General features: G+C 28.8%; 2 protein-coding genes across 17 annotated transcripts in view; both read right to left on the bottom strand.

The window, feature by feature from the left end:
- LOC107453723 (two pore channel protein 1) overlaps window positions 1-519 on the bottom strand; it is a 37,227-nt gene extending 36,708 nt beyond the window's left edge. Inside the window, exon 1 of one of the 8 annotated variants that reach the window (XR_006225863.3) lies at window positions 282-519. Coding sequence is in view for 7 of the 8 variants with exons in the window: in XM_043048249.3 (XP_042904183.2) it covers window positions 282-423 (142 nt within the window). In the remaining variant the exon portion in view is untranslated. Of the gene's footprint in view, window positions 1-42; window positions 203-281 lie in introns of those variants that run through there. The other 7 variants (XM_043048249.3, XM_087150334.1, XM_043048247.3 and 4 more) reach the window with 7 other exon arrangements.
- Window positions 520-9,810: 9,291 nt separating this feature from the next.
- LOC107454046 (rho guanine nucleotide exchange factor 28) overlaps window positions 9,811-20,502 on the bottom strand; it is a 260,406-nt gene continuing 249,714 nt past the window's right edge. For all 9 annotated transcript variants that reach the window (XM_043048253.3, XM_043048250.3, XM_043048255.3 and 6 more), the window contains 6 exons: window positions 20,316-20,434; window positions 19,288-19,350; window positions 17,927-18,106; window positions 14,535-14,569; window positions 14,228-14,447; window positions 9,811-13,854 (listed from right to left, as the gene is read on the bottom strand). In XM_043048253.3, the coding sequence (XP_042904187.1) occupies window positions 13,024-13,854; window positions 14,228-14,447; window positions 14,535-14,569; window positions 17,927-18,106; window positions 19,288-19,350; window positions 20,316-20,434 (1,448 nt within the window). In that variant the 3' untranslated portion in view covers window positions 9,811-13,023. The remainder of the gene's footprint in view (window positions 13,855-14,227; window positions 14,448-14,534; window positions 14,570-17,926; window positions 18,107-19,287; window positions 19,351-20,315; window positions 20,435-20,502) is intronic.

The following is a 20,502-nucleotide window of genomic DNA, read 5'->3' as shown; positions in this document are numbered from 1 at the left end:
AATAAAAGTCAATCAACACGAAATAAGTACGGAAACAAAAACCTTTTTTCATATACTCGACATCAGCTGAAAATTGCAGTAGTTCAACAAAACAAACACCAGACATATTTTAGCTCGAAAAAATGTATTACACCACTGAGCTCACATATTTCTAAGGTTAGAATGCGTAAAATAATGAATTGGAACAGAAAAGGTGGTTTAGTAATTCCTTTGAAGTATGCCTGTCAAAGACGATGTGTGAAATGTCAACACACTGATTAAATAAAACAGTCACGACTTACGAAAATTACTAGTCAGTGGAGCTTCTCTTTCCGATGGTGTTTCCAACTGTACTCCATCTTCGTAAGGGTTCTCCTGTAAAGAAAAGGAATAATAAATGTCTCGATCATCGATAATTTCTTGATTACAACTCCCCTCGGACATGTTGTTTTGTTGACATTTTCCTTCGATGCCATTCTAAAATTCTAATTTTAATAAGCATCGTAAGCCGAGAGAGCCGAGGCACCAAGGTCCTGTGACAAAAGGTCGGGGGTTCGTGCGCCAAAGTCAGAGCCTACATCTGATTTAAATAAAAGGAAGGAAACTGTTTATCTGATGTCTAGACTTTTACATGGTCCATATTTCGAGAAAAGAAAACTAGAAAGTTATTAGAAGAGCTCGAAATCCTTTTGAAGAAACACGAGACTTTCAGAACACTTAATAGAGAATGTTTGCAGTTCCGCACGTAGGAATACGAAGAAAAAAAAACCTACAGTTTTTGAAATACGGGGGGGGGGGACTCAGAATTTTGCAGAACATAGAGAACTTTGATATCAATAAAATATTTGCAATGACTCTTACTCTTAAAAGTATATATGCAATTTCAATATATGTAGTGAAAGACTTCGAATTAATTCGAATATGAAGTTCTGTATACGTATTTCTTTCATATACATGCATTTTTTCATATTATATCTATTTTATTCTGTATAAAACTCCATTTTTTATTTTAAATATTAACTAATTCTTTATTTTCTTTAACAGGAAAGAAAGGAAAAAAAGGAGTAAGAGAGAGAACTTGCCACAAATGTCATCATACACTGAAATATTTTCATATAAATTCAAAATTAAATTCATCGGCTGGTGCTTTAATTGAATTTATCGTCTGGTGATTTATTTATTTATTAATTTTTTCTGCATTGTGGTAATAATTTGGCTTTAACTTTTCATTGCTAACTTATAGCAATATCAGATTATTATTTATAAAATAGCTCATGGTAATAAAGACATCTTTTTTTGGTATTTATTGATGGTAATGAATCAATTTTCGTGTTTCGAATGTTTTTGTATTTTCACAGCACTGCAGGAAATCCTGTTCTGGATAAGCTCTTTCCATTTCGGAAACTAGATAATATCTTCAATGGGTTTCAAATTCAGGGCTGTTATGTAGGAATGTAGGGTACCCTGAAAGAAATGCCTTGTCATGATGTATAAGGTTGTGTAGTTCGCTTGCATGCAATGCCAGACCCAATATGTTGATATGTAAGATATGTTTGAGTCATAGAATATGTTATAAAATGGTAAATGTTATATATGTTATGTTATGGCTGATCGATACGAATTCTCACCCGGCTTGCATGAACCACAGTACTGACGTAAAATATCCTAGTAGGCTGAGCATGGATTAGTGTCCCATTGCCATCAGACTAACCGTTGGAGGTTTTCCTCTTCATAAAACGTAAATACGGGTTAGTTCCATGAAAAAGTCCTCCACAAAGGCAAAATTTGTCCCAATACGTAATCCTGGAATTTCTTGTCTTCTGGGTTGCCTTCAAAATTACAAAGCTACGAAGTTGAACTCTGGTTGTCGTAAATTCAAAATTGGGTCGAATGGTATTAAAAAAAAACATATACCTGATATCTTGATACGAATTCCACACCCGTAAAATATGCTTAGTGTTAAATGGATCATGAGTTCATATTCCTCTTACCGTCGGTCTAACCGTGGAAGGTATTAATGATTTTTTCCCACTCAATGTAGCGCAAATGCAGGTTAGTTTCATAAAGAAAGGCTCCAGAAAGACTAGTTTGTCTCAATTCTTAATCCAGTAGTTCCATTGTCTTCTGGGTTGGGTTCAAAATTTCATAGTAACAAAAATGAAGATTGTTAGTCGTAAACTCAGAATTGGGTCGGCTGTTCACCACCGGTTATATAATATAAGATAAAATATACTTGAAAAATTTCATGTAGTATGCGCGTTTGGGGTCACGAGTTAATATTTAAGCAAAAAGAAAACAAAAATTCGATCAAATTTTGACAAATCACAAAGGAATCGAAAGTCGATAAAGAAAGAAGTTAGAACTCTTTCTTTTGGCAATTCAACTGATTTTCCGCCTTCCTCTTTTTACAATTACGACAGTGTTTATTCTTTTGCAATAGTTTATTTAATAAGGATCTGAAACGCTCAAGATCTTTTTTTTTAAGCAAAGTAGTGCTAAATGGAAAAAATATATCCTTTTTGATTAAAACAAGATTTCACTACCAATAAACTGTAGGGGTTTTGAGATATGATTGTAATAGCACCGACGTGCTGAGGGGGAGGGGGCTGAAGGAGGCAATGGCCCAGGCATCTAGCCGATGGGGATATCCATTTGCCCAATAACGACATAAGATCTGAATTTACAACTATTATTTTTATTATGCAATTAACTTTGTTAACAGAAAAATATGTTTAAACAAGAAAATATTTTATGAAAAATGTATTATAATCTTCAAACAAATTTAAGAGTGAAGTTTCGGATTATCAAAATTTAAATATTCTTTACAATTAAGAAAAAGAAATATATTGTCAAAAATAATAAACTTTTTACTGCTTTCGCTCATTCTAGTCTATGTTGTGGCGGCCAATTTTCCTGTGTGGGAACGCTAATTTTCCAAATTTTTTACGTACATATTTTTAAAAAAAAAAATAAGTCCTAGAGAAATTTCTTTGTTTTTAGCTACATCTGGTTAAAATGCTATTAAATACTTATAACCCATTTAAAGGAAAGCTTTTTCCATTTGTTTTAAGTTTATAACATAATGTAATGCTACATAAAAATAAAAAAAAAGAAATGTTACTAATCATTTAACTTATACGTTTTAATCATCTTTAAAAGCATTTAAAAAATTTTCAACATATTGAAAATCATAAAAAAAAAAAAAAAATTACAGTAAATAAAAATATTATAAGGAATAAAAATATTGCAAAATTGGCGTGGGAAATTTCTTCTTCTTCGATAAACCATTGGGGGTTCACCGTTTCCTCGCGTATCCCCTTACCTATATCCCTGATTCCAGTGAATACACTACTCTTTTCAGGGGCATCTCCGTTCGCCTGGTTGTTCCAAATGGTTTTATTACGAAATTTAAGCAAATTAATATACGGAACAAATTACGGAAAATAAAGTATAAAATATATAGATTTAATTAGAATTGAAAAAGGAATTTTTTTTTTTTACCTGATTTGAATATTCTATTTTCATTTTTATCAAAACATTTACTCAAAAATGAAGAGAAATTCGTTAGTTTTTACAAACATATGACAAACATCACCCTCACTTCAACAATGCGGAAATGATTTTGTATTTAGCAACTGTTCACATACTATTTTTGGTTATATTTGATACAACTTATCTTTTGTTTGTTATACCATAGGGGCTTTTCTTTTGTTTGGCAATCTGTTATATTTTTGAAGCAATCTGTTGTATTTTTAGAGCTTATGTTTGATGAATATCAGTCAGGACTAGGACTGTGCTAATGGGATGGTGAACTGGGCGGTTGAGATTTATCACCAAAAAACAATTTCATTCATAAATTCATTCAAATTAATTCAATTTTAAAATTGGAACAACTTGTAATATTTTTTTTAAAAATTTAAATATTATTACAATATAATTTAACTATGGTATTAAGAGTCAGTTTCTTTATTAAAAAAAAATCGGGTACGTCGGGTAAAATTGTAAACTTGACATTTTTGCTCTTAAATTTTCATAAAATCTTAATTATGCTTTTCAGTGTTAGTTTTCACATTTTACATTTATAATTGTAATCTGTACGATTTGTTTCTTCAAACTTTCTACGTGTCTAGAAGAAAGAAATTTTAAAACGCAGCTTATATGTTTTGTTTACCTTGGGGACCGTTAAAATCCTAGCCTCTGCCCAAAATGTAATACCAAAATTGAGTTAAGAATATAGGCAGTGGTTAATGAAGAATACTTGATTGAGATAATATTTATTTAGAAGAAAACCATGAAATGCCAATTTTTTGTAACGTTAATTTTCGAAATTGCAACGTATGTTTAATTTATTTTCTCACTTCTTTACTAATAGTACCACTAGACACACACTCTAAACTCACTGCTTATACATTATGGTTGTTAAAATAACGATAGCTTGTGTTTACTTTTTTTTTTTTGTTGTTGAAGTTATACTTCTTATGCGACTTCCAACAAGGTTGCGTTAAACGTTTAACGCTACATTTTTATTGGCCGGGAAATAACGTGGTAGGATCCAGTTTTCCTTCATTCATTTCCATATTGTTTTGGTTCACACTAGCATAAAAATAACAAAAGTCATAAAAGCTATAAATATTTTTTTAGTTTGTTTTGATACACATATAATTTAATAGGGTAGTATTTTTTATTTTCAAATTTAGTGGATAACAATTGTAAAAAATTAGTGAAAACAATCCCACGGACAATGCGACGGATTTAAGGTTGCGTCAAGGTACGTCTCTTGTGAATATCAATTGATTGTTAGGTTTCCTCTTCTGAAATTACATTATGACGCATTCTCATACATTATTAATACAAATACATTTTCCAGGGCGAGACGATGAGGCAACCACAAGCACTTCCACAGGTTCAAGAGGTCCACGAGGGAAAAATGCACAATATTACCGTGATTACAGAGCACGGAAGCGAGCGGAGCAGGAAAAAGAGTCGTTGAATAGAACTAGTGATCCTTCTACGACTGCTGATTCCTCTACAATTAACGTCGGAGGTTGCGAAGTTTAACTTCTTCGGCGCGGAGGGACTTCACGCGCTATTTTTTTTTCAATATAAATTTTGGTCACAAACTGCTAAGTGGAGTATTGGGTATAATATGAAAAAAACACAACTACTTCGATTTAGTAGGAACAACATATGACGCAATGCTAAACGAATGGAATTTAGTTGTTGTTTATTTAGTTATTGTTATTAGTAGTTATTGTTATTAGTAGTTGTTGTTATTTGTTTTAGTTGTTGTTGTTTATTTAGTTGTATTTAGTTTCAATAACTTTTCTTTATAATGCAATAGAATCTGGCGAGCAGCTATTTAAAGGATCGAACACTTCGTTTGTTTATTTGTGACTTGAAGTTAGGCTCGCAGAAAATGCCGTTCATGGGTTAAATTTAGTAGGATCAACACAACCTGTGACGTAGGCTATATTATACCCAATTATGAATCGATTTTTTTAGAAACTTATACGTATTCTATAAGAAAAATTATGTGATTGCAATGTTTTTTTTTTTACAAGAATTAAGGGTGGTTATTACGAAACTTTTACCTCACAATTTTAATTTTAAATACTATTAGAAAAATTTTGAAATACCAGTATCAATCAAACAATTTTTGATGTCTTTAAACTCATTTTTCTCGTTAAGTTTGTGAGACGTATTTTTTTTTATTTGTCTTGATTAAATATTATTTTCCGAATCCGAAAACATAAATTTTTTTTCTTAATTTTTGGACAAGAAAACTAAACGTATACGATCCGATCGGATCGTATACGTTTAGGATACGTTTTAGATCGGATCGTATACCTCGAGGTGGCTCAGCTGATAGAGCTTCGAATAGCAGCGATGGCTGTTCAATACGAATTTTGCACCCGGGTTGCACCGACCACAGTGCTGACGCAAAATAACCACAGACTGATCATGGGTTAGAGTCCTCTTGCAGTCAGACTAACGTGGCAGGGTTTCGTGGTTTTCCTTTCCATGTAACGTAAATACTGATTAGTTCCCTAAAATATTCCCCCCCAAAGACAAAATTTCTCCCAATACTTGATACTGGAGTTCTCTTGTCTTATGGATTTGAGTTCAAAGTTACAAGGCTACGGCGTTGAACATTGGCAGTCGTAAACTCAAAATTGGGTCGGCTGTTCAACGACGGTTATAAAATTAAACACCCACACACACATAAATATATATATATATATATATATATATATATATATATATATATATATATATATATATATATATATATATATATATATATATATATATATATATATATATATATATATATATATATATATATATATATATATATATATATATATATATTTATATATATATATATAGTCCTTTATATATATATATATATATATATAAAGGACTACACATATACATAAAAATTCGTAAGATACAGATTTGACATTATTGTGACTATTTTAAAATTCTGAAGCATCAAAAATTAAGTAAGACTTTTATATATTTTAAAATCTGCTAGTTTAATAATTTTGTATTTTAGTATTTTTCAAATTAAATATATCTTGTATTATTTTTTGAATAAATTAACAAAAATTAGTACTTTTGTTCGAAATTATGGTGTTGAGAATATACTGAATATTAACCCCTTATGTAAATATTTTTAGAATGTTAATAAAATATATATTAAGGAATACAAATAAATGCTTCAGAGTGAAAAAAAACCTTATTAAAGTCTGAAGATTATCTAGCAAAACAAAATAACAACCTTAAACTAATCTTATTTTGATTTTTAAGAAAAATTGACATTAAATGAAGAGCAATTACACTGCCCTGAAAAAAAAGTAAGAAAATAAGAATATTGTCACAGTTTTTGTTGATTCTTACGCACAATGAACTCTTAAAATCCAAATATGATCCCAGCTACTCACTGTTTACCAGGAACAAACCTCTTCTAAGTTTATCACTTTGCGATAATTTTCGATTCAGCAGAAGGAAAAAGAATTTATACCTGACTTCGATCAAGGAACAAGAGGGTTAAAAAATTCTAAAAATTGAACAGCTCTATTAAGGAGATGGATTCTGAGGGATTTTCCACCTTACATTTTTTCTTTCAAATTTTTTAATGACAGAGCCCTCTTTTTCGCCCTTGAACAAACTGAAATTACCAATGTATCAAATATATTTTAGCTGCATTTTTGTTGACTAAAAGTGGATAAGTAAAATAGGTCAGGAAGTCCTCACACAGTGAATCCTTTCAACTTATCAGGACAGCTGCGAGAGAATTTCTTCTAAAAGGATGAAAATCAGTGAATCATGAGCAATTGTAGAGCAGATAGGCAGACTTTTTCTTTCTAAAATTGTAAAATAAAATAATTAAAAACAATCGTACTTTCTAGTTTCTTTTTTGCAAATTTTTAAACTTATTTTTCTTCCAAACAACAAAAATATTCATTAACACTTGTGACTAAAATCGAAACTCCCGCAAGAAAGTTTGGTAGAATTTTAGCACGAAGACTTTTAATCAAAACTATTGTTAAGTATTCTTATTATTTTGGAAAGGAAAAAGGAGACTAAAAACTTGAAAATCAAGAGGGGAAAAAATTTAAAAATTTGCAAAAAAAATTGGAATTTTATACACCAAATGAAGGGGAAAATCCATCCAAACTCTTCATTTTTCTTATTACGTTGTTGTATCATGAAAAATTAAATTTTGCGTGAAGTTTCTTTTAATAAAGGAGTTTCTTAATCACATGTGCTGGTTTTCGTGATCTTCGTCTTCTTGAAGTGCATGTACCCGATTATCCTCAAAGAAAAAGTCAATTCAGATATTTATTAACCGCTTTCCTGATTATTCCGAGTAAACTCTGGTATACAACAACGGCGTAGCAGAATTTGTCAGTACTTTTTTTAATCAGTTGGAAACAAATAAATAAATAAAATAATAATCTGATGCGATTGGAAGTTTTGTTGTTGGAATGTGGGACTACGCACATGTTTTGTGGTGATTGCATATACGATAGTTGCTGATTTTACATAGGGGGAGAAGAAAAAGAGTTAAGAAAGAATGGCGTATCACTTCACAGACGTTTGGAAAGTATTACTTTGTGTTGTTCTTTGTTTTAAAAAGTATCATACTAAGACTAATATTTAAGTTTTTTTCTTTAGCACTAGATAACTCGGGATAGTAAATTAAAATGTTTTTTCCACATAAAAAAAAATTAAATTTTCAACTTACAATTTTTATCCTTGTATTAAGGGATCACAGTACCCAAAAAATGACAAAAATACCAAAATTTTTTTTTATTGCTTATAATGAAACTTCAAAGTATCTCAAATGTACAGAAAGAAATTCATCTCTCTATCTACATTTTAAAAAAAGTTATGAATGATTTTAAATTGTTTTTATACAGAAACTTGCTCAGCAGTCTGACTTGGAAGTGCTTTTTCGCATAGATGATAATTTTGTGTCTTAATCTTAATTAAATCCCTAAGGAATTTTTGCTATTTAAGATAAAGCTTTGAAGTAAACTTTTTTATCTTGAGTATAATACACTTATTTAAACTGTGCATGGAATAAGCATTTTATGAGGTATTACAATTTTTACGGCATGTTATATATACCTAACAGGAATTTTTACACTTTTTTACAAAAGAATCTATAAAAAATATTCTAATAGATATATACACAAATGAATGCGCAAAATTGTTAAGATAAATATTGCAAGCACTATGAAAAAAACTTTTTTGGAAAATATGTTAAAATAAAAAAGCCTTAGGGATTTGAAAATTTATAATTTTTTAAACTTTTTTTAAAATTTAAAAAAAATTAAACAGCTTAATCATTTTTTGAAGATAAATTATTGATTATAACTTAAATGAGCATGTAAAGCATCCTCAAAATGAATGATTATACCTTTATTTTAAAAAATTGTTGCAAAGGTACTGTGACCCCTTAATTAATGAAATAATAAAAAAATATAACAATTTTTTAAATTTTATTCCAACAAAAATTGGTACGGGAAGTGGTTAAGATATTCTCGGGCACTACCAAAAAACTTGTTTGACGATGATTTTATTTTTCAACAAGATTTAGCTTCCCCATATATATATCAAAATCAACTAAAATCTGGCTGCAGCAATGCATAATTACAGTGTCACCGAGGCCAAATTCACCAGATCTTATCCAAAGTGAAAATTTATAGTAAAGAAAAACCTGCAAGACGTTGATCCTACAAACTAAGATGTGCTAGTGCAAAACATTAAGTCTACTTGGACTAATGTAAATAAAAAAGAATGTGAAACACATGTTGATTATATGCAAGGTTGTCTAGATAAGCAGTGATCAAAGCTAAAGGCGATACTACAAAATATCAGGTAACTTTCTTGATCTGTTTATTGAATTTTCAAGTTAATAGTAAATTATTCTAATATTTTGAACCACACAAAATTTTATTCTAATAATTTGATTTTTATTACAAATAAATTGTGTAGATAATTTATGTTCGATTTTGATTTTTTTTTAATGTTAAAACAAACTGTGAAATATGTAGACTTAACTCGTTAAATGTTTAAGTTAGTAAAAAACAAATAAAGTAAGAGAGTTTTTAATGTCGAATTTTTCAATTATTCTAATATTTTGAATCAGAGCTGTAGGATTTTTTTAAGAATTAGATTTATATTCTCAAACTGGTAGTTTTATGGAACTACAAATCTTGACAATATAAGCTATTTAGATCTGATAGAGAGAAATTCTTGATACTTTTAAAGTGTATTTAACTTAATAGCAAAACTAAAAAATAAAATGCAGCACGATAATGTTGTACAGATTTATTTATAACAAAAATTATTCATACAGGATTAAAGACTTTATTTCTGCACATAAAGGAATAAAATTATTTAATACCCTTCACCGTGGATGTACAATTCAAAATGCAGACGTTTCTTAATATAAAGCAAAATAAATAACACTTGACAATATACAAATGCACTAAAAAGTATTAATGGTACAACAAATAATCAAAAATACTGATGGATGATTTCTTAAAATGGCACAACTGATGAAATAATTTTAAGAACAGTACAACAAAATTGAAAAGAAAAATAATGAAAATAAAATTTATTTAAGTAATAATGATATTATACGAAATAATTTTATTTGTTTTCAATTTATGTTAAACATGAAAAATTTCCTGGACTTTTTAAAAATATTACAAAAAATTGTTGTGAGTAAACAAGGTTTAAGGATTTTTACAAAAAATATGGGTATCAGCAATTTAGAGCAAGTAAGCAGGTTGTGGACATTAATACAAAAAAGATACGCACATTTACTTGTTTGGCATTCACTGTGACGTGAGGAAATATTTTTGGAAGGAAAAAAAAACAAAAACAAACTAATTATCCCAAGATACATTTATTTCAAATACCGAAAGTTTAAAAAAAAATTTTGACATTTAATTTGTTTAATATCATTTCATTAGATCACAATGTAGGAAATTTGAAACAAATAAATTCACCTCTAAAGCATTTTTTTCTAAACATTAATGTCCAAAAGGTATCCATTCATACTAAATTAAAGAGGCTCAACAAATTTGAATACTAATTTTTTCCTTACCGTGTATCCCTTTTCGGGATAGAAATAACTCAGTAGTTTTTTCATAAGGTGGGACTGTAAGCGGTCTCATTTTGCAGCACATAGCCACTTTACTAGACTCTGACACCGCTTTTATAACTACGGCTGCAAACAGATGAAATTAATACAGATAATAAGAACGTTAATGGGCGCCCAATAGGTTCGTTATTGTATAAAACTTTGAAATACAAGAATAGAAATAAATGAAAAATTATCTAACAATGATTTGCTTTCTAATAATTAAATATCAGAATTTTTTTCTATACAGGAAGTTTTATCTTCACAAAACAGAAGAATTGCATTGAAAAATGAAGATATTCAGCAGCAAAATTACAATTTATAGATTTGAAGTTGTCTATTAAATTATATAGTAATCTAAAAATTTTTACAAATTTTTATGATTTTAAATACTAGATTATTAAATTAGACAACAAGTAAAAGCTAAACTTCAAATACTTACAAAATATGACTTGTGGTAGTCATTTTTAGAGACATCAAACTCTAGTTAAAACAAACATAGCCAAATAAATCTCATAAATAGACATTTTTAATTCAATTTCGATTGAACAATTAGGCAAACTAAAATACATATATAGTAAGTTTATTACTTGAATATAAACAGCAAAATATATATTTGTTCAAAATAAAACTATTTTTTACATTAAGAGTAAATTATTAACTCATTAAGCTAATTAATTTAAAAATGCAGTCGGTTCAAAATTATTATATTGAGAAACCTAATTCATCCAATTATCACATCATTAGTAATTTATACATTGCTGATTTCAATATCTTGATAATAAATACTTAAATTTCAGCTGATTTTATTAGACGTAAATACAATAAATGAAAATACTATAAATTTTGGCCGTTCTGCAGTAAACATAATCAAAAACGTGCAAATATTTTAGGCATTAATTAAAAATTACCAGACAAACTTAACAGACATTCCAAACCAAAATTTCAAAGTCGTTGACAAAAACACAAAATAAATCAAAATAATTACTATATTTTAAGAATCAAATTAAATCAATCATATGTAAATAGAGAAAAAAAAAAGAGAATCAAGAAATTGTCAAAAAATAACAATTGTTGAGTTGAATATAGAATTTAATGGCACAGAAGCCAGAATTGGTTAAACTGTACCACAGGTTAACATCATTAATCTGGATAAGCTTATCAAACAGTGAATAAATCTAAACAACGTGAATAAGGTGCTTTTTATTCACGCTGTTTTAGCTTTATTCATATGCAGCACAAAGTGTATCTCGTCTTCCATTGTGATCAAATAGTGTTTTAAAGAAAACTTCATGGGGAAAAAAAGAAGAAATGATAATTGGTATACATTAGGATAATGGTACCTGTGTTTACCTAAAAAGAGCAAATCCCTTTTAAGGGACAACAAAAGAAGATATTTTCAAGAACAGATGGTAAGAGAAAAAGGGAAGACATTATATGAGTTTTAAGATTTCATACTATCTACTCAAGACAGTGCTTTAAAAAGGGAGCAAAAATAGTAATATAGAGTATTTTATGAGAGTGTTTACTATGATCTGCGAAGAGATATGAATTGAAAATACTACAGCACTCAACTAATGATCACAGAAAATTATCACACAAGAAAGACATATCAAAGCAATATTGATAATTGAGTTAGTAGTACATATGTAAGGATATGAAAGAATACATATGAGAGCATTATTATTTACATGCTACTATGACCAAAAAAATATATATAGCAAAAATCAATGAAATTTGCTTTAAAAAATAAATAATTGTAGTGTACATCTAGTCATGAATTTCATGTTTTTAAAACTATTATTTTTTATTTGCAAAAGAACTCCTACAAAATTTACAAGAAGTTAACATGCTTGTGATATAACATACAAGATAATACTATTTTGTACAAAAAATTTATAAATTCTGTGTTAAAAACAATATCACACTGCTTGCAGTCAAACTTAATAATTATTATTGGTCCCGAAAATAAATAAAAAAAAATGCGAAACAAATCACAAATGCAATGTATGTACTTTGTATAACTTTTGGTGCGATTTCACTACATAAATAAGTATTCACAAGTACCATTTTCAGAACAGACAATTTTATACATATATTTACAAAATACAAATGGTGAAGTACCACATGTTCATAAATATTTCATTTAAAGTGGAGGAAATAAAAACTGTCAATGAAGATTATAAAATATCATCATTAAACATCATTAAGTGTAAAACAATTGTGGCTGTATCACTTAGTAAGACCATCAACAATAATCAAGTACTACTCCATTCATTTCAAAAGTGTGCGATGACCAGCATCAGATTGGAACACTTTGTACTTCAGCAATCAAAGTTTTCCACAATAAGTGTAAGTAAAGAAGAGATCAATTTAACTCAACAAAATATTTCTTTATTGCCGTCATCTTTCTTATTCTTTGACTTATCATTCGTCAGCTTCAGGTGATGCAAAATACTGCTCTCAGGTTTGTATTTGGGTGAAACAGTGCCAGCAGTAGGTGAAGTAGTCTGTACTAGTGCTGGACTGCTACCACCTCTCACATGCACTGGAGTGGTCAAAGTTGAGGAAGGACTGCTGGCAGCACTGTGCGATCTTTTTGGAGCATGTTTCCCTTCCGCAACATTTAAAGTAGGGTTACCTTGTGCAAGTGAACCAAGTGCAAGTTTCATAGGTAACACTTGCTGTGGGCCACCTTGTACTGGAACTATATTTGCACCATTAGCAGAAAAAGTATTGGCCAGTTTTAAGGGTAACTGTTGTTTAATAGGTTGAACAGCAACAGATTGTCGCTTTTGCATGTTTGTAGCACTGTTAGATAAATGCAAAGGCACCACTTTGTTGCTGGATGTGTTGACACATACATTAAGAGAGGGTCTGTTTTTAGAGTCTATTCGATGAGATGGAGCTGCAGAGCTAGACCCAGATGACACATACGGTATTTGCTCTTCTGACCGATCTTGACCCAGGTCGTAAGAGACTGTTCGTCGGTGAGTAAAGTCAGCTGAAGTTGGATGCACATTTTCAGACATTACAATACAGTTATGGCCTTCCTCTTTGGCATCGGTATCACGAACTGAACAGGCGTTAAGATTCACAACATTATGGGAAGGGCTCAATATGATCCCTTGCTTTTGTAGTGCATCTAATTTGCGATATAAAAGTTCCCTCTGATGGGTTACATCTGTCTGTTCTGTTTTGAGTTGTTCCTGAAAATAAACATGAAATTTAAATTTTTTAAAAATGAAATAGATTACATGAATGTAATTTGTAACTCTTTTTTATTCCAACTTTCATGAGCCATAAATTTTTTTTGTAAGTCCATTAATAATAACTGGCTAGGTTATTTTAAAAAATGTCTTTTAATTTTTTATTAAGAAAATATTTTTTGATTTTAATAATGAAAAATATTAAAATAAACTATGAGTGTAAATGCTCTCAGAAAAAACGATGAATACATAAATGCTTAAAATAATAATCACATTACTAAATAAATTAATGAAAAAGAAAAGTTTTTAAAAAATGAAATAAAAATTGACCCAAAAGAACCATTGAAATTTAATAAATTGTTGTTCTGTATACCTGTAGTTTTTCCAACTCTTCTTTCTTATTCTTCATTTCAGATTCAAAATGTAATTTTTCTTGCTGCCAAGCTGCTCGATCATGATTCAGCTGCTTTTGCAAATTTCGCAATTCTTCCAGTTGATGTTCTGGTCTATACAGATTTCTCTTGTCGCGAACTTCCTTCTCTTTAGATAACTTGGACATTTTGTAATCCGATTCAGCCAATTGCACTTTAGCACTGGAAAAGAAATTGTAATCAATAAGGACCCATTCTTACTCAAATAAAACAAGAATCTAAATTCAAGATTTTTTGAACCTTACTTACCTTTCATATGATGATGATAAATGTGAAACAGAACACTGAAAAAAAGAGAGAAAAGAAATTCAATCAGACAAGACTTGTATCTACAATTCATTGTCAAGTATCTATGCAATTCATTTAATAATTTTCCTCTGCACTGTGATGACTGTTTGATTTAGCAAAAGTCTCATTCATGGTGATTAGTTTTATATTCTAAATATACAATATATTCTTCTCTTTATTAAGAATGCATAGAAATAAAAAAGCTCTATTATTGTCCTTTAATGATATGCAAATATGTTACATACTAAAAATGCTACTGAATGTTAATTATAAACATACATACAGGAAGAAGATAAGTCTTTCTTTAGTTTTTTCTCAACATAACACCTTTGAGGTCAAATTAGGTAAGATAAAAAGTATGATGACAAAATTAGATCATGTGAGAGGTGGATAAACAAACCCTAGATTTTTGGTTTAAACCAGGTGTCTCTTTGGTTTATTTAAAACAAAAGGTTAATTAACATGTTAAGCCCAAAACCAAAAGTAATTAAATTATTAAACAGTATTTCATGGAAATCTTTCTACCTATTGATTAATATTTTGAATAAAGAATTTGAAAATATTTACTTTTGTTCATAGATTTGTGATCATGATTAGGGTTGCAAGTTTGTCGCGGGAAAAAAAAGACATAAATTCGCGGGTGATTCGCGCAAAAGTTTTACAAATTCGCGAAATTTTCGCGGATAACATATCCACTGATATTTACACCGAAAATCAATTTAAAAATAATAAAAAACATAACAAAGTTACAAATTTTTTATTTTTAAGCAATATTAATGCCGTTACTTAAATGTACAGAATTTTGATACAAAATATTATACATGGTTAAGTTATTCTCGCTAATGTTTCTCCTTTCATCACTCAATAGATTTTTGTATTTTGAAAAAGATCGTTCGGCATCCACGCTATTAGTTGGTACTGACAAACATCTAATTGCCACTTTAGACAGTTTTGGATAGCGTTCCATCTTCGATTTCCCAAACTGAGTTAATTGTCTACTTTCAACGTGTAGTTCATTAACTGTCGCTTTGTAAGCATTAAATTCGTTCTTCAACTCTTCTTCATCCTCAAACATGGGGATAGAGTTAAAAATAAAACAACTATCATCTTCTTGGAAAACATCTAAGTATTTGAATTGACTAGGATCAAAAGCTTTGCATGCTTTAAAAAAGCTTGATGCTGGTTGACGAAATCATGCCTTTCTGTACCTATTGAAATAATCAGTGTAAATATATGTACTTTCTCACTATTATATGTACCTACTCACTCCTGTGAAAGAGTCAATTTTTCTTCTTTTGTTTTCCTTTATCTTTTATATTCTAGTTGACTGTTAGGAAAGGGAGGCACTGGTGTCAATCAGTCAACAAAAAGATAAGAAGACCACCCTTTTTGTGACCACCAATCTTCAATCAACTTTTCATTCAGTCCTACTAATTCCAGCAATGAAATTCAATCCCCCAAATAATTTGTTAATTACAAATGTCTTGTGGTTGCCCCCCCCCTTTACATGGTGAGTGCTATAAGATAGGGGCTCATACAGTGAGAGGACTGTCCCTCTGGTCAATGGAGGGGGAGATAAGAATTGATAGATTTATGAAGAATTAGAATGTAGAAAATCTTATCTTTCAGTTAGTTCACGATATTCAATTTTAATACAAAAGCGAGGAACTTGTATAGAGCCTAACCCAATTCTAATAACATTTTGCTAGATACCTTTGTGAATGCTTTGAAAAAATATAATCAATTTTTAAACTTCAGAAAAATAATAACTACAAATATATTTTTATTGATAAGATAAAACAGAAAAAAATAACTTCAAATTGTGAATAATTTTCATCTAAATCGCGCGAATTGAATAACTTTCCTTCAAATCGCGTAATTTTAAAAAATTCGCGAATTTTTGAAAAAACTTGAAATTTCGTGGAAACAGTCGCGAAAATTCGCGCCGCGACAAACTTGCAACCCTAATCATGATAAAAAAAAGTATAATAACAAATGATCGTGAATTCGCTTGATTATTACTTTACAACTCCACTACATGCAAATAAACATTTAATAACAAAAAATTTTAGAAGTTGAGTAGGTAAAATTCAGCTTACCTCCATGATTGTTAGTATATATGAAAATGCTGTATTTCAGCATTGTTTACATGAATGTAATTATTTAGCAGTAAATAAGATGAAATACAGTACAGAACCCGTTATCCGGAAATCAGAAAACCGGAAGACCAAAAAACCGGAACGAAATTCGATAAATTTTCCCGCCATTTTTTTTTTAAAAAATGTGTTTTTCCTCATAAGATTTCAGGATTTTTTGTTCTTTTTTGAAAGATGTTTACCCTACCATCATTTTGGAAATAATCATTAGAGTATTACTTCATTGTTTTTTCTTCTTTTTAAGATTATTTCCCAAAATTTTTTTTTGTTTAGTTGGGTTTAACAATAAAAAAAAAAAAAAAAAATGGCTTTTTGTAGCGATTCAGAAAACCGGAAAAATCAGTTATCCGGAATAGCGATGGTCCCGATCGTTCCGGATAATCGGTTCCCTACTGTATTAATATCAACTAATTGTTTTAAAATCAACTTGCAGAAACCAAATTCGACTTAAACATTTAAAAATTTCAAATTTATGTTTATTTGAAGTAATACAAATTCTAATATTCTAAATGTTAAGTTTTATGACAACAAAACACAATTTCTAAAATTGTTTTTGAAAATACAAAAACTGACAATGTCATTCAAAGAGCTTTTTCATTAACTCGTGTCATTTAAGAAACTCATATTTTTATATGCCAATATAAAAAAAAATTCTTCAAGAATAACACAGTTCAGATATAAAATACATCGAAAAATACTACAGAAATAGTTTTGAGTACTTCAAAAGAAAGTTTAAAATTTCCAGATCTTTCAAACAGTATATAAAAAAACCGAAAATTAAAGTGTTATAATTTTGAAGAACTTCAAATAAAAATCTCCAGATCTTTTAGACAGTATATGATACAAATTCACAATTTTTTTTTTCCTTCTTAAATATTATATTTAGAATTCTGATTATAACTTTTAAATTTAAAATTGCACTCACTGTGTAAATTTTTTTCCCCATATTTGCTATTTTTATTTTAGTTTTTTCTTTGAAAAAAAACTATCTTATAAAAGATATTAGAAAAAATTATTCAAACTAAAGCATTATCGTTTTCAAGTTGTTCCATAAATGACTAAAACAGAGACATCTTATAAAAAAAAATGAAAATAATAATTAATAAAAGTTAAACAAACATTATCTTCCACGCTAATTACGACAGAATCAGCTATCTTTTTAATTACATTCTAGGCCATTTAAAAGTTATTACTTACAATTATAGTGTTTAAATGGTGAGCCAATTCAACTATTTGCATTAGTTGTTCCTTTCCTTGAGTCATGAGTAAAGGAGTAGCAGTAAGGTGAGCAATTTCAGTGGTGATTTCTCTGAAAGAAGGCATATCAGGAGGTTGTTGAAAGCTGGGAGATAATAGCTTTCTACTATGTTGCTTTTCCTAAAATAAAAAAAATTCTTATTGAGAAAAAATTATAATAACAACTACAAGACATACACAATTGAATACCATGCTTTAGCCATTAATATGCAAAACTGTGTAGAAGTCATAAACACTCAAATGTTAGAGTCATAAACAGTAAAGTAAGACAGAATATAATTATTAATTAAATGAAAAATTAAAATTATTTAATCGATCATTTAGCCTTGTAAATGATTTAAAAAGTTTATCATGGTTAACACATATTGAATAATAATACTTTTTCACCAGTAAGAGTACAATACCTAATTCATTGAGAAATTGTTTTAACAAAAAAATTCTCTTTTAAATATTAGCCATTTCAACAAAAAATAACCTTATGAAAAATAAAACATACATTTCATTGCTTTAAAACATTGTTAGGTAAACTAATAAAGTCTAAAATAAAAATTTCTACTACATTTAAAAATTATAATCAAGAAAAATTAGTGTCACAGTTGATGGTCGATATAACGACTTCTATAGTTCAAACAAAAACGGGGGGTACAATGTGAGATTGTTATATCATAAATAAAATTACAGCAAATATTTACTTATATTTCATAAATACTGGACTTGGCAATAAACATGCTACACTTTAAACAGAATTATGTAACTCACTAATATGCAGTTTTTTTTTACCTCAATAAAGCAAAAGTATTGTTTAATATAGTACATTAAAGGTAAAAAATACATCTAAATGTTTCAAATTAAATCTTTTAAATACTGTGCATAAATTTGAACCAGTCAGAGTTTTTTTCGGATTTTGAAACTTCGCTTCACGAGTATGATGCTATGAAATTAAAACAGTTTGTTCTTCCTTTAGAATTACATCACGATTTTTAATTATTGTAAACAAAATGCTTTTAGAGACCTTGAATAATTCAGCGATTTGTGTTATTGCTCTAAGCATATAGCAGTATACCGGTTAGGAATAGCTATTTTTCGCTAAATAACATACATTCAGAAAACTGAGCAAAACTAAAATCAAATAGAATGCAAATAATGCAACGTGTTTACTTTTTATTACTAATTAAATATTTGGTATTATGTAGATAAATTTATTTTACTTAAAAATGCTACTAAAAAAAGTAAATCAAGAGCAATATATCTTAGCTATTTAGATTACATATCACTTAGCATATTTAGATTAATTTACTTACAGGACTGCTGCAAACAGATGGTACTCTCCCAGTAATAGACAGAGAGGTTTGTAAGCCAAAGTTCTAGAAAAAATAAGCACAAACAATTAAAATTATAACTATACATAACAATAGCAGTTTGAGGGCTATGTTCATACTATAAAAAAACATTTAAACGAAAAATTAAAGTAAAAAAATAAATAAATACAACTATAAGGTACAATAATTAACACAGTTAAAAGTTTACAGCTGCAGTGGAACCTTAGTTACAAAACACAATTAGGATCAAATCTACTTAAAAATAATAGATTTAGAATAACAGGAATGAAAAAAGTTTTAAATAATTGAAATTGTATCTTAAATTTTGTAATCCAAAGAAAGAAATATACTTAAATTATATTTTCTCACAATATAAAAAAAAAAAAAAAATCAAGGAAAGGCATTACAGTAATTCACAAATAGAGAAGAGTCTAAATTATACAATGCAAATAGGAAAAAGCCTACTTTTAAGATTATCCCCTAATCTGGCATTTTTACTTACTGGGTTCACAGATGCATATATGGCCGAAAAAATCCTTTTATTATTTCTGTAACACTGATTACGCTGTCACTTTTACAATAAATTTATTATATAAATAAATTCTGTAAATAAATTATATAATTAGTTATATACTATACTTAATTATTGTAATTATACCAGGTGGGAAGTAAATTATTCTGGAGTACAAATATTTTTCCTTATTGTGTCTTAACTTTTATCTATCTTACTGTTGTTACAACTAATTTAATTATAATTAATTGTATGATTATAATACTTAAGTATCATAATCAATTGTTATAATTATACCAGGTGAGAAGTAAACCTTAAGTACTAGTGAACCCTTACAAATTAATAGGAAATAGACTCAGGTATAAATAGGTTTTACATGAAAGAATAATAATAATTTATTTGAGGATGCATAATAATTTTTAAAAACATAGTTCCTTATTATTCTGAACATGTAAAGGAGTAAAGTTACAAAGCATAATAATTCATTTCTAATATTTACTTGAAGTGCACTCTCCAGAGATTCACCCATACTTCCAGTGTCTGGTTTAGGCTTTGAAGGCAAAATAGACAACTCACTATGCTCCTTCAAATGAAGAAGTTTTCTTTTGAACATCGGAACTGAAAAAAAAATAAACAAATAAAAATCTAAGATTGATAATTTTTCCCACCCATTTTTCCATTAATAT

This window comes from Parasteatoda tepidariorum, chromosome 8 (assembly GCF_982258835.1).
Source record: "Parasteatoda tepidariorum strain Cologne lab strain chromosome 8, Ptep-v5.0, whole genome shotgun sequence".
NCBI classification, from domain to species: domain Eukaryota; kingdom Metazoa; phylum Arthropoda; class Arachnida; order Araneae; family Theridiidae; genus Parasteatoda; species Parasteatoda tepidariorum.
The sequence above is the reverse complement of the archived record's forward strand: the minus strand, read 5'-3'. Positions and strand labels throughout refer to the sequence as shown.